Source organism: Triticum urartu, chromosome 5A (genome assembly GCF_056163025.1).
Source record: "Triticum urartu cultivar PI428250 chromosome 5A, HENAU_Tu73, whole genome shotgun sequence".
Classification (NCBI taxonomy): domain Eukaryota; kingdom Viridiplantae; phylum Streptophyta; class Magnoliopsida; order Poales; family Poaceae; genus Triticum; species Triticum urartu.
The window spans coordinates 226644559-226658646 of NC_141877.1; the positions used below are offsets into that span (position 1 = coordinate 226644559).

Here is a 14088-nt window from a genome sequence, read left to right on the forward strand (position 1 = left end):
GATAAACAAGAAGTTAGAAGAAGAAGACTAGAAGAATACTAGAAGAAGAAGAACACTAGAAGAATACTAGAAGAAGAATAAGAAGAAGAATAAGAAGAAGACTATAAGCTTATTAGAGCCAACTTAGCTAAAATGAAGCTAACCTATGTCATTTTGGAAAAGAAGAATAAGAAGAATAAGAAGAAGACTATAAGCTTATTATGTAAACTTGATCATTTTGTGCTAACATAAGTAATTTTGGAGCTAACCTATAGGAAAATAAGCATATAAGCTCTAAGTTAGCATATTAGAGCCAACAGGTAAAATGAAGCTAACCTATGTCATTTTGGAAAAGAAGAAGAATAAGAAGAAGACTATAAGCTTATTATGTAAACTTGATCATTTTGTGCTAACATAAGTTATTTTGGAGCTAACCTATAGGAAACTAAGCATATAAGCTATAAGTTAGCATATTAGATCCAAGTTAGGTAAAATGAAGCTAACCTATGTCATTTTGGAAAAGAAGAAGATTAAGAAGAAGACAATAAGCTTATTATGTAAACTTGTTCATTTTGTGCTAACATAAGTTATTTTGGAGCTAACCTATAGGAAACTAAGCATATTAGAGATAACATAGGTAACTAAGTATATATATATATATCATTTTGGAGATCTGACATACCTGACATAGTTCAGTTCTCATTGTTCTTCTCCTTCTCCTTCCTCAGCCTGATGCGCCAAGAGCGGCGAGGCGGTGGAGGCAGCTGTGGGATGTAGTCTTCTACCACAATTGGCGTGGTCATGTCGCCCAGCTGTGGGATCGCCGGCGCCACCACCGGTGCGTGGTCATTGTCAGGCACCACAACCATCGCGAGGCCACCTTCAGGCAGGACGGGCACGACCATCGCTAGGTCATCCTCAGCCACCACCATCTCTTGCCCATGGTCAGCCACCACCATCTCTTGCCCATGGTCAGCCACCACCATCTCTTACCCATGGTCAGCCACCACCATCTCTTGCCATTGGTCAGCCACCACCAGCGCTAGGTCATCCTCAGCCTGATGCCCATCGTCATCCTGCAGCTCCTCATCCTCACTGCGCTCCTCTTCTCCCGCACTCTAGTCCGGATCATCCTTCTTGTTGTCTTTGCCGCTGCCAGAATCGCTGCTGCTTTTGCTAAAGCCAGAATCGTTGTTCTTTTGCTACAACCATAATCGCTACTGCTTTGGCTGTAGCCAGTGTCGCTGCTGCTGCTCCCATTGCCTGTCCAAATGCAAGAATGACCGTTAACAATCGATGTGAGACAAAGCCAAATGTAGAGGAATAAGAAGAGGCAAAACGCACTGGCATCTTCGTCGTCAGTGTAGCGCATGCGACACACAGTCGTGTTGAAAACCTTCACGATGATCATTGTGGCGTCATCGTCGTACCTGAAGAGAAGAAAGTACCCGGTCCGCAGGTCGTAGGCACTGTAGAACTTCTCCCAGCCACGGCACAGGTACATGTGGCCCTCCTCGATCACCAACTCCATGTCCCACAGCCTGCGAAACCCGCTGCCGGCCTGTCGGAGCTTCACATTATCTGGCGGATCTTCACCCAACATCTTCATAAAAGTGTCAGGCAGCCTCTGCAATTTGGGACATGGAGTGATGTAGCAAACAACAGAGTTATCATAATGAGATGGGTGAAGAGGAGATCTCTCGTTTTATATACCTGCCTCGTGGCTGATACTGAAGAAGAAAGTATGATACTGAAGAACTCAAAAGCATCCAACTCGTACTCCGGTGAGGCAGAGCGGCGGTGGCTGCTTCCCCCCATGCTTATCCAATCTTGCATGCATTTAAAGTTATTCAATCAAATGCCATATTATTTATTAACATGCTGCCAAGAAGCTTGAACATGCCATTAGTAATGTCTAGCAGCATGGTAGAAAGAAAAGAAGTTAACATCTGAATGTTTCCCATGCTTATTTAATCAAACATTAGTAATGTCTAGCAGCATGGTAGAACGAATTCAGCCCTTATAGGCAGAAAAACATCAGCAACAACAAAAAAAAAACAACCAGTAGTGCAAGACCAGATCATTTGCACTGTCCAAATGACCAAGACCAATTGGATTTTACCTAGTTAAAGCCACCACAAATGCACAGGTGTACCTATGCATTTGAGCAACTAAAACTAGTTAGAAAATCCAATAGCTAAGCCAATTAGAGTGCCACAAATACAGAGAGCAGCCAAGTTAAATTAACAGCCCAGAACCCTAGCATAAGTTAAATTACACACACACTTAGATAGCCAACAGCACCCAAGTTAAATTACACACACACTTAGATAGCCAACAGCACCCACAGGAGCATGTATGCAGCAAGTTCAGTGAGCAAGATGACCACCACAGAGAGCCATCACAAATGACCAAGAGCACATCAACTGGCAACCCTAGATCAAGATATAGCTATTACAGAGAGCACCAAAATTAATTGATGCTCATCTGGAACATACAGCTAGAACTAGCAGGACTACCAAAGCATCTAAAACATGAACCAGGGCTAGATCATAGAGAGAACAGAGAGAGGAAAGGAGGAGCTCACCAAGAGGGGTTGTAGCCGTAGCAGAAACTCAGCCACACCAGTGCCACGGTGTGACTACCAACACAGCCAGAGCTCTGCTGCAGAGGAGGCTCGTACTGGATAACATTATCCACCATTAGCATATATTGCAGACATATACTGGACAACATTAATTTGAGTAAATATTGGATCAACAAGCAGTCATGAATCAAAAAGCAACCACGATCCGAACTCTCTCTCTCTCTCGGCTGGACAAATCCATGAGTAAAAAAAGTTCCAGAGCATAAGACCTTGCCAAGAGATTTATTATTAAAGTAGCTAGCTAGGTAGCACCTTATATGTCTCTAGATTGTTATTAGAAAGAAAATGATGCTCCAGGCAGGCCACATCATTAAATTAAACTAGCTACCACCATAATTAAGTAGCAAACAGAGGCTGAACTGAATAATGAGCTGGAATTGACGCAATCATGTTTCGCTGCTGCTAACATGTACATTTGCTCATCTGAAAAAAGTCAAAGTACGGGTCATGAAGATTTGCCCCCTACAAGCATTATCACAAACACCTATCAGGCAACGCAAGTGAACTCGAACACGCTTTGGGAAAATCACGCGGCAACTACTCGTCAAGGAACGGCCATCGTTGCATACATCCTTCTCGCAATACCAGCCAATCTACTACAGCAAGCACTCATCAGACACGTATTCTTCTAGAATAAAAAAACACTCATCCGATAGAAGAATCGGGAAAACAGAAATTGAACGGGCAGAGGATGCAGGAGGAAGGGGGAGGGGAGGGGGGAGGGGCGGTGGCTAGGTACCTGCCTATGGACCAGTCGCCGGGGTCGCTACGGGCGGCGGGACCGGCCGCGCCAGGGCGGGCGGGAGGGAACGAGGCGCTGCTGGGCGGCGGGGCGGCAGGGGCCTCGGCCGGCTGGGCACGCCGCAAAGGAACGGGGCGACGGGGCGAGGGGCGGTGGGGCGAGGGGGCGGTGGCGGGTGGCGGCGGCGTCGGCGGGTGGTTGGGACGGTGGGGCGTCGACGGGGCGAGGGGAGGTGGGGCAAGGGGGCGGCGAGGGGAGGGGGCGACGGGGCGAGGGGAGGGGGGGCGACGGGGCGAGGGAAGGTGGGGCTCGGCATTACTAACAAATTTTTTTATTTTTTTTTCAAAACAACTAATGGCGCACTCTGTGGCTGGTGCGCCATTACTAGTTAGAAATACTAATGTCGCACTTTGCCTAGATGCGCCATTAGTATGTTTGGAAAAATGAAAAAAATTTGTTACTAGTGGCGCACCTTTTGTCTGGTGCGCCATTAGTGTCTTCCAAACTAATGGCGCATCACCACATGGTGCGCCATTAGTATATAGTAGTGGCGCACCACTTCTCTGGTGCGCCATTAGTGTCAATTTCATCTATAGCCCTTTTCCTAGTAGTGCCGTCATCAAATCTATAGAGAGAATTTACCTTTACTACCTGTGTCGGGTTATCAATACCATGAATTTCTTCAATAGGTGGTAAATTCTTAACATCTTCAGCTTTAATACCTTTTTCTTTCATAGATTTCTTTGCCTCTTGCATATCTTTAGGACTGAGAAATAGAATACCACTTTTCTTCGGAGTTGGCTTAGGAGTTGGTTCAGGAAGTGTCCAATCATTTTCACTACTCAACATATTATTCAATAGCAATTCAGCTTGATCAACAGTTCTTTCCCTGAAAACACAACCAGCACAACTATCCAGGTGGTCTCTAGAAGCATCGGTTAGTCCATTATAAAAGATATCAAGTATTTCATTTTTCTTGAGAGGATGACCAGGCAAAGCATTAAGTAATCGAACAAGCCTCCCCAAGCTTGTGGGAGACTCACTTCTCCAATTTTTACAAAATTATATATTTCCCTTAAGGCAGCTTGCTTCTTATGAGCGGGGAAATATTTAGGAGAGATGTAATAAATCATATCCCGGGGACTACGCACACAACCAGGATCAAGAGAGTTAAACCATGTTTTAGCATCACCCTTTAATGAGAACGGAAATAACTTAAGGATATAATAGTAGCGAGTTTTCTCATCATTAGTGAATAGGGTGGTGTCTGTGTCAAAACCGGCGGATCTCGGGTAGGGGGTCCCGAACTGTGCGTCTAAGGCTGATGGTAACAGGAGGCGGGGGACACAATGTTTACCCAGGTTCGGGCCCTCTCGATGGAGGTAATACCCTACTTCCTGCTTGATTGATCTTGATGATATGAGTATTACAAGAGTTGATCTACCACGAGATCGTAGAGGCTAAACCCTAGAAGCTAGCCTACGATTATCATTGTTCTTGTCCTCTGGACTAAACCCTTCGGTTTATATAGACACCGGAGGGGTCTAGGGTTACACAGAGTTGGTTACAAGGGAGGAGATCTACTTATCCGAATTGCCAAGCTTGCCTTCCACGCGAAGGAGAGTCCCACCCGGACACGGGACGAAGTCTTCAATCTTGTATCTTTATAGTCCAACAGTCTGGCCAAAGTATATAGTCCGGCTGTCCGAGGACCCCCTAATCCAGGACTCCCTCAGTAGCCCCTCAACCAGGCTTTGATGACGATGAGTCTGGCACGTAGATTGACTTCGGCATTGCAAGGCGGGTTCCTTCTCCGAATACTCCATAGAAGATTTTGAACACAAGGATCGTGTCTGGCTCTGCAAAACAAATTCCACATACCACCATAGAGAGTATATTATTCCACAAATCTAATTTGCCGACAACTTCTCATAACGTGACGTCCTGCCGTGGCCCGATCATTATGAACCGTTTTTCCCTGCCTGCCACTGCACGTGTTGCGAGGTGGGTTTATTGGCACGTCTTGTCCAAGCAGAGATCGTGTTCCCCTTATCACGGGATTCTCATCAATACGGATATGGGTAACCCAACCGTGCCATCAATTGCGGCGCTTGGGAAATAAGCAATTTTATGGGGCAAGTAGGGAGGCGCACAGTTTCTACCACCTTTATAAAGGGACAAGGATTCCTATTTTTCACCCACACCTTCTTCTTCCCCTGCCCATCCATTCTTGCGCACTTGAGCTCCAGCACCCAACTTCTCATTTTCTCCGCAAAGCCATTCCGAACATGTCCGGAGCGGGAGGAAAGTGGACGGTATCCTCTGTTACGGAGGAGAACATAACAAGCTCTGGGAAGCCGGATACCTGGCCGCAGACATCGCGCACCGGCTCCCAGATGTGGGGCAGATCGTCCCTACTCCAGAACCCCATGAGAGGGTTATATTCCTTACCCACTTCGTTCGCGGACTGGGATTTACCCTCCACCCATTTGTCCGCGGGCTCATGTTCTACTACGGGCTGGACTTCCATGATCTGGCCCCCAATTTCATCCTCAACATCTCGGCGTTTATCGTCGTGTGAGAGGCCTTCCACCGCATCAAGCCCCACTCCGGCCTGTGGCTGAAGACCTTCAACGTGAAACCGAAGGTGGTGGTCGGCCAACAAGCGGAGTGTGGAGGCGCCATGGTGGGCAAAATGCCCAACGTCACCTGGCTCGAAGGCTCCTATGTGGAGACCGTGAAGGGGTGGCAATCGGGGTGGTTCTACATCACCGAGCCGCGCGACACCAACTGGGTGGCGGCCCCCGAATTTCGATCCGGCATCCCCATGCGGCTCACCTCCTGGAAAGAGAAGGGCTTATCCTGGGGTTCATCGGTGGAGCTATCTGGACTCCAGAACTGTGTTAAAAATATGATAAGCAAGAAAATCAAGCTTGTCAACGTGGTCCAGGTCATGCTCTTCCACCGGATCCTTCCGTGTCAAAGACGGGCATTCAATATGTGGGAGTTCGACCCGACCAAGCACCATACGCTGCGAGAGCTTTTCGACACGACGCACCAAGACGTCTGGAAGGTGCTGTTCAAGGCCGCCGAGGTACCTCCTCCCCTTACCGAGGATCGCAGACTCAGCGCAAAGTGCCCTGCCAATCCGGTAAGCTCTTTATATCTCATAAGATGTTCCTTTCCCCAGTATAATCATGTGAGGGATCTGAGCCTCCACGCCATTTTAACAGGACTGGGTAGCGACAGCGGAGCGGATCGATTGTCCGGCCCCACTGCCCGAAGATCCAGCAAGGGCTCTCTTAATGGAGATGCTGGTTCCGGCGCCCTATGAGGCGCCGGAGAAGAAGGCCAAGAAGAAGGCCGCGGGGACCAGAAAAGGTCTCCGGCGCAAGGTTGTATCGGACTCATCGTCCGAAAACACCGAGGCGCACTCCTCCCACGAAAACGAGGAGGAGGAAGAGGAAGGTTCTCCCCCAACCGGGGGAGACAAGAAAAGGAAGGCCGCCCCATCTGGGGAGGCCGAAGGGTCCAAGAAGGGAAGGACCCTCCTTCCGGACTACTCCACAACAGCCGCTTACAGCAATGAGGAGTGGTTGCTTAGGGACAAGCCCCTGGCGAAGTCATAAGTATCCGGATACTACAATAGTTCTGATATGTTTTGTTTTAATGCTTCTTATCATGCCAAACATGATCATGCAGTCCATCCAAAGCCCACATCGACGCATCCTCTTCGGATGAGTCTTTGGGCCAGTCGGCGATGAACAACGATTCACTCCCGACAGCCACCTCTCCCCGGCCCACGAATGACATCGAGGTTTTGTCTCAAAGGGCACCGGACCAAGGGTAGATAATTCTGGAGGCACCTCAAGGCGACATCCCAGGTGCCGGGCGCATGGGGGGTAAGACTCCCATGGGTTCTACTGACAGGGGCCGCAGCAAGTTTGGCCCCCAGCCGGGTACTGCGCCGGAACCTCCAGTGGTTCTTGATTCTATCAGGTGACCCCTCTCTAAGGGGGGCGAGCCGTCTGTTCCCATGGACTTTGTCCATCTAGAGGCATCAGCCAACTTGCTGGAAGCGCTTCGCGGCGCTTCCATTGACGAAGAGCACCGCACCATCATGAGTGCGGTGGTCGAGAAGGTTTGGTCTGCCAAAAGCGGATTGACCGAAGCCTGTGCCAGCCTCCTAACAGGCTTTGAGGTAAGTAATCAAATTATGAGAAAATATCATAGCACAGACAGTAGCCCCTGATGCTCTGTTTGGTGTTCGCAAAGAAAGGCCGAACAGAGGATCAAATAACAATCACAGGAGTCTAATCAGAATATGTCTATGTGAATAAGAAGGCTTCGCTGCTGGCCGCTGCCGCTCGTACTGTGGAGGTCTTCGGACTGAAGCGGGACCTTGAGCGGCATGAGGAAGAGCTCGGCCTTACCAAGAGGAAGCTCGAAGAGAACAAAGGTAAGTGATACCCCGTCTGTATATTGATAAAGAAAAAAATGGTTATTATATCATAGGATCATCATGAATTTTGCTAGGGGCCACGACCGAAGTGGTGGCCCTGAAGAAGGCGCTGTCCGAGGCCGAAGATAGAGCGGCCACGGAGCGCATCGAGCGCGAGAAGCAAGAGGCCCGAGTCAGCGAGGTTCAACAAGAGCTCCAGGATTTTGTCAAGAAATACGAGTCCTTGGAGCGTGACTCTAAGACGCAGGGGTACGAGCTTGTGAAGGCCCTCGAGAACACACAAAATGCCAATGCTGAAGCCCAAAAGGCCCTCCAGGAGATTCAGGCGGTCAAGAAGACAGCGGTGGGTAAGGCATTCATTATGCAAAGCAAGCATGTGAAGGACACTTTCCTTTTACTTACCCGAATTTGGAGCTCTCCAGGAGCGTTCGCAGATCTACCAAGCAGCGTATCGGATGCCACGGAGTTCTACCGGGCCGAGGAAGGGAGCTCGACAGAAAAGTTGTTCTGGTCTCAATATACTGGGACCGAACATCCGACGCCCTTGAGCGACCAGCTGAAGCAACTGGTCGAGCTTCACAAGGCGGCCGAACTGGCCATGAAGGGTCTCATAGTCCGGATGTGGCTTGGCGAGCCCCTGCCTGGCAGCTACTTCGGCCTGGTAAAGCGGCTTGTGAATGCCTGCCCATGGTTTGAAGTCATAAAGCGGTCCGCCTGCATTGAAGGTGCGCGCAGGGCCTTTGCCCGTGCGAAAGTGCACTGGGCGAAGATGGACGCCGAAAAGCTTGTGAAGGAGGGGCCACCGGAGGGCAAGGAGCATCGCCACCCCGAAAAGTATTATGATAGTGTCCTAAAGGGTGCCCGCATTGTGGTGGAGGAATGTGCTAAGGATGTAATATTTGAATGAATGTACTAATGTGATCCTGTAATATGAAAACGAGTTCATGTGCGCTATATAACACTTGTCGATTTAAAATATTACCTTCTGTGCGGCCGTTTATAAAATCTGAGAGTTGGCCAGTCGCCGGCTTCTGCCCCCATGTAACTAGTACTAAGGTGTTTGGGATAAATCTTAAACACTCTTTATCCAAAAAATTGGTCCTTTAAGGAGGTGTTTAGCGCAACGAACAAGGCAATCGGACTATACAACTTTATCACTCTCACTTAGCCATAGAAGTCTACAATTTTAAATTTTGGCGAAGCCTCTAGTATTCGGAAGGCCGAACTTGGGGCGCTATATAAGCCTAAATCGAACAAGGCCGATTCCTCGCCCGAAGCAGAAAAAATCTTTAAGGATTTGAGACCTCTCGAACAGCGACCAGCTCTCGCCGCATCATGACAGTCAGTTTTCGGCTTTCTCTACTGAGGTGCTCGTCCGGAAGAACCAGGACACAATCGCAGTAGTTCTCCCAGTGCTACCTTAGCCGATATAGCGGAACATAAGGTACCAAAACCCAGGAGCCGAGAAAACCCAACTATTGACCCAAGACATGATTCGGAGCTGATGCATATAATGCTATAAGTTCGGGGTGCTGCACTGTCGAAAGTGTTCGTACTTTCCTTGCCGTGTTATGGGGTACACTGAAGCCCCTGGCGCACTGGGCGCACCAGAATGTACGGGTGCAATTTGTCGTAAATAAGCAGACGGGGAAAAAAGATGAAGAAATGCAATAATAAGCTAACGCTGTGCATTGTTACTTAAATGATACGTCAAAGCGTATGTATACAAGTAGTGCAATAAGAAAAAATAGGACTATTTGACATGTCCTATCCAAGGGAAGGCTGCGTGTGGGTATGTAAAATAGGTATAGCGATTGTTATCAGAGACCACCTGGGGATTCCCTTGTACGTCAAAGCTTCTTGCTTCCTTGGTGTTTCCTTCCCGTGATGGGTCCGATAATCAGGGTATCAGAGAGGGCCTTCAGAGAATAGGGTCCTGAAAGGAAGAAAATGGCAAAGATATACGGGTCCTGAGGCGGTTGAGCCGCATTGTGGGCTGTGCCATAGCCATGCCTCCACCTATGCCCATGATATCTTGAGTGCGTAATTATGTACGCGCGGCGCAAAGTTTGCCGCTGGACTGGGACTAGGACGGGGGCCAAATTGCTAGGCGAGATCGGAATGTGCGGGGTGATCCTGTTGCAGGCTACTCCAGACTCGCTTGAAGGTGTCCGGGGGCTTTATCACCGAATTGGCGGTTTGCCTCAGAAGGCTGCTTTGTACTTCTGCTGCGAAGGCCGTAGTGTGCTCCTCCGTACGGAGCGAGCGTTCTGTGTTTCCATTAACTGTTATAACCCCGCGAGGTCCTGGCATTTTGAGCTTGAGGTATGCATAATGCGGTACCGCATTGAATCTGGCGAATGCGGTTCGTCCGAGCAGTGCGTGATAGCCACTGCGGAAGGGGACGATATCGAAGATCAACTCCTCGCTTCGGAAGTTGTCCGGAGATCCGAAGACCACTTCCAGTGTGATTGAGCCCATGCAACAGGCCTCTACACCTGGTATGACACCTTTAAAGGTGGTCTTTGTGGGTTTGATCCTCGAGGGGTCGATACCCATTTTGCGCACTATATCCTGATAGAGCAGGTTCAGGCTGTTGCCACCGTCCATAAGGACTCGAGTGAGGTGAAATCTGTCAATGATGGGGTCAAGGACCAATGCGGCAGAACCGCCATGATGAATACTGGTGGGGTGGTCCCTGCGATCGAAAGTGATCGGACAAGAAGACCATGGGTTGAACTTTGGAGCGACTGGCTCCATCACATAGACGTCCCTTAGTGCACGCTTCTGTTCCCGCTTGGGAATATGGGTTGCGTATATCATGTTCACCGTTTTCACTTGGGGAGGAAATTTCTTCTGTCCTCCTATGTTCGGCGGCCGGGGCTCCTGCTCGTCGTTGCTATGCAACCCCTTTTCCTTGTTTTCGGCATTCAACTTGTCGGCTGTTTGAACACCCAACATTCTCTGTTGGTGTGCTTGGCTGGTTTATTGAGGGTGCCGTGAATTTGACATGAGCGATCGAGTATGCGGTCCAAACTAGACGAGCCTGGATTGCTTGTTTTGAACGACTTTTTTAGCTGACCGGATTTAGAGCCACTGAATCTGGCATTGACTGCTGTGTCTTCGGCATTGTCGCCGTTGTTGCGGCGCTTGTGTCTGTTGCGATGTGGCCTGCCATTGCTATCTTTGGCATCTGAATTGCCAGGATTTCTTGGTGTGTTGTTGTTGCGAGCCAGCCAGCTGTCCTCGCCCGCAGAAAAGCGGGCCATGAGTGTCATGAGGGCTGCCATGGACTTCGACTTCTCTTGGCCGAGGTGTCGGGCGAGCCACTCGTCACGGATGTTATGCTTAAATGCCGCTAAGGCCTCGGCATCCGGACAATCGACAATTTGGTACTTTTTAGTTAGGAACTGAGTCCAGAATTTCCTGGCTAATTCCCCGGGCTGTTGGGTTATGTGACTCAAGTCGTCAGCATCCGGTGGTCGCACATAAGTGCCCTGGAAGTTGTCAAGGGATGCGTCTTCCAAGTTCTCCCAACTGCCAATGGAGTTTTCCGGCAGGCTATCCAACCAATGCCGAGTCGGCCCTTTGAGTTTTAGTGGGAGGTACTTGATGGCATGTAGATCGTCACCGCGGGCCATGTGGATGTGGAGGAGGAAATCTTCAATCCATACCGCGGGGTGTGTTGTACCATCATATGATTCAATGTTCACGGGTTTAAACCCTTCTGGGAATTCATGATCCATTACTTCGTCGGTGAAGCATAGGGGGTGTGCGGCGCCTCTATGCCGGGCTATGTCATGACGCAGTTCATACGAGTCTTGTCTGCTGTATTCGGCACGACCGGATTTGCTTTTAGTATATCCGGCGTGACGGTCGTCGTCACGCGTTGGGGCGTGCCCCCGTGATCCGTAGATCGATCTTGTATGTCCTGCTTTGTTTTCCAATATGTCTCGGAGGTCCTACGTGTAGCCTCAGGCCTTGGTGTTTTTGTTGACTGGCGACGGGGTGCAGGATGGACTTTTGGGATGATATGCCACTTTGTCTCGGCCACGAGGTGGCCGGTCAGCCTCATCATACGCTGGTAGTGTAGGCTTTAATGCTTCCTCCTCGAGTTGGGGTAGCAACCTGTGCTTTTGGGTAACTTTTGGTTGGGCGCTCGAGTTCGTATTCCTCGGCTGCCAGGACCTCGGTCCATCTATACGCTAGCAGATCTTTATCAGTTTGAAGCTGCTGCTGCTTTTTCTTCAGCCTTTTTGCTGTGGCTATAAGCCGGCGCTTGAAGTGCTCCTGCTCGACGGGATCCTCAGGCACGATGAATTCTTCATCGCCGAGGCTCACCTCGTCTTCAGAGAGGGGCATGTAATTGTCATCCTTTGATTCTCCGTCTGTCGCCTCTTCCTTAGGGCTAGCTTGCCCATCCTCCCGCTGGAAGCCTGGCTGGAGGGGATTGTCTTCGTCTTCGGCACTATCCGCAGCGTTATTGTCTCTTGTGCCGGTATTGCTGCTTTTTCTATGGTGGGGCTTAGAGCGGCGCCGATGACGCCGGTGCTTAGATTGCTTCTCGAGGGGATTATCCTCCGTTGCCTTATTGCCATCGCTTTCATAGAAAGTGCCCGGGCCTGCAACCGCCGGGTGGGCAAGGCCCCTGGACACCCCGGGTGCCCGGCCCCCTCCTCCTAGGCGATGCCTCGGGTGCCCGGCCCCTCCCCACTGGAGCTTCTGGCTCCTCCCCGGGTGCCCGGGCCACCACACCCCGGGTGCCCGGGCCTGCTTGGTCCGGGTGCCCGGGCCACCTACAGCTTCGACCTCTGACCGATCCGGGTGCCCGGCCCCCTTTACCCTGGGTGCTTGGACCCCTCCGAGAGTGCCCAACCCCCTTTGCCCCAGGAACCCTACAACAAATAGTTTTCTAGTTTTTGTTTTTCCCTTCTTTAATTTGCTTTCTTCAAGAAAACTAAAAACTCCAAAAATATTTCAGTGTGTTTCTCTGAATTTCTTTTCCTTTTTTGTTTGTTGAGTCATACCAAGGAGAAGACCATGATGAAAATGTTAGGTGGCTCGTATATGTTATACTGTTGATTTAACAAAGAGCCCATATTACCTTGTCTTCTCCTTTTGAATGAATTTTTTGCAGATTCCATCTTATTCCAAGGCACTCTTGCAGTATTATTATTTTCATATAATTCAGTTGTGCAGGTGAAAGGCAATAATGACGCTATTTGATGAAGTGACTGTGGCAGAGAGAAGCGGGTATGAACTCAACTTGTTTTGTTTTTGTAAACATGTTTAACCTAGTATCCATGATTCAACTTATTATGATCAAACATGTTTGCAATGACAATTAGAGATTATAGTTGCTCATGTCATGCTTTAGTAGCTAGGAGTGGATAATGATTTATCTTGGTTGTCAACATGCATTAAAATGCTTGTGATGTAGTATGATGATATGGTATCCTCCTCTGAATGTTTCAAGTGGCTTGGATTGGCACATGTACATGCATGTAGTTAAATCAAAACCAACATAGCCTATATTATATTTGTGTTCATGGTGTTGATATCCTACTCATGCTAGTGTTGAATGTTGATTATGCAAAACGCATGTTCATGACTGTTTTTGCTCTCTAGCTAGCCGCTTCTCAACTTAACTGCCGGGCTTCGCCTGTACTGAGTGGAAATACTGCATGTGCATCAAAATCCTTAAACCAAAGTTATTCCAGATGAGTCCACTATATCTACCTATATGCGGTATTACCTTGCCATTCTAAGTAAATTTTCATGTGTCACCTCAAAAATTTCAAATGAACATCTGTTTTGTGTGCCTGGACCGCTCATGGAGCGATAGGGGGCGGTCAGTATCTTCCATGCTAAGCGGGTTATTCTCATGATGAGTGTTTATTCACTCGTCCTTGCACGAGAGGGGCGGTAATAGGGATGCCTAGTCCCGAAATGAAAAATTGCAAATAATTAAACAAAACTCCCCCAGAATTGTTGTTGGTATGGACGGTACCCGTGGATTTGGCTAGTCGTGGAGTGTGTTCGTTGGTGGAGGGGGAGTAAACCTTTAGTTATATCGCTTGGGAACCACTGCTAATGTGTTTAGCATGGAAGATATTGATAACTCTTGGTCGTAACGTTAACAAGAAGGTGTGCCTCCGAAAATTATATTTATCTCTGTTTTAAGCTTTGAGCTCTGACCCCTCTACAAATCCCCGCTTCCCTCTGCATAGGGACTATCTATTTAATTTTATGTTGAGT

At 48.9% G+C, this 14088-nt stretch overlaps 1 protein-coding gene across 1 annotated transcript; it reads right to left on the reverse strand.

The window, feature by feature from the left end:
• Nucleotides 1–1155: 1155 nt before the first annotated feature.
• LOC147970871 (B3 domain-containing protein Os03g0212300-like) lies at nt 1156–1797 on the reverse strand. Its single transcript, XM_087523693.1, has 3 exons — nt 1693–1797; nt 1361–1606; nt 1156–1242 (listed from the first exon to the last, which is right to left on the reverse strand). Exons 1-3 carry the CDS (start codon nt 1795–1797, stop codon nt 1156–1158), a joined length of 438 nt encoding a protein of 145 aa, XP_087379819.1.
• Between the last annotated feature and the right edge of the window lie 12291 nt (nt 1798–14088).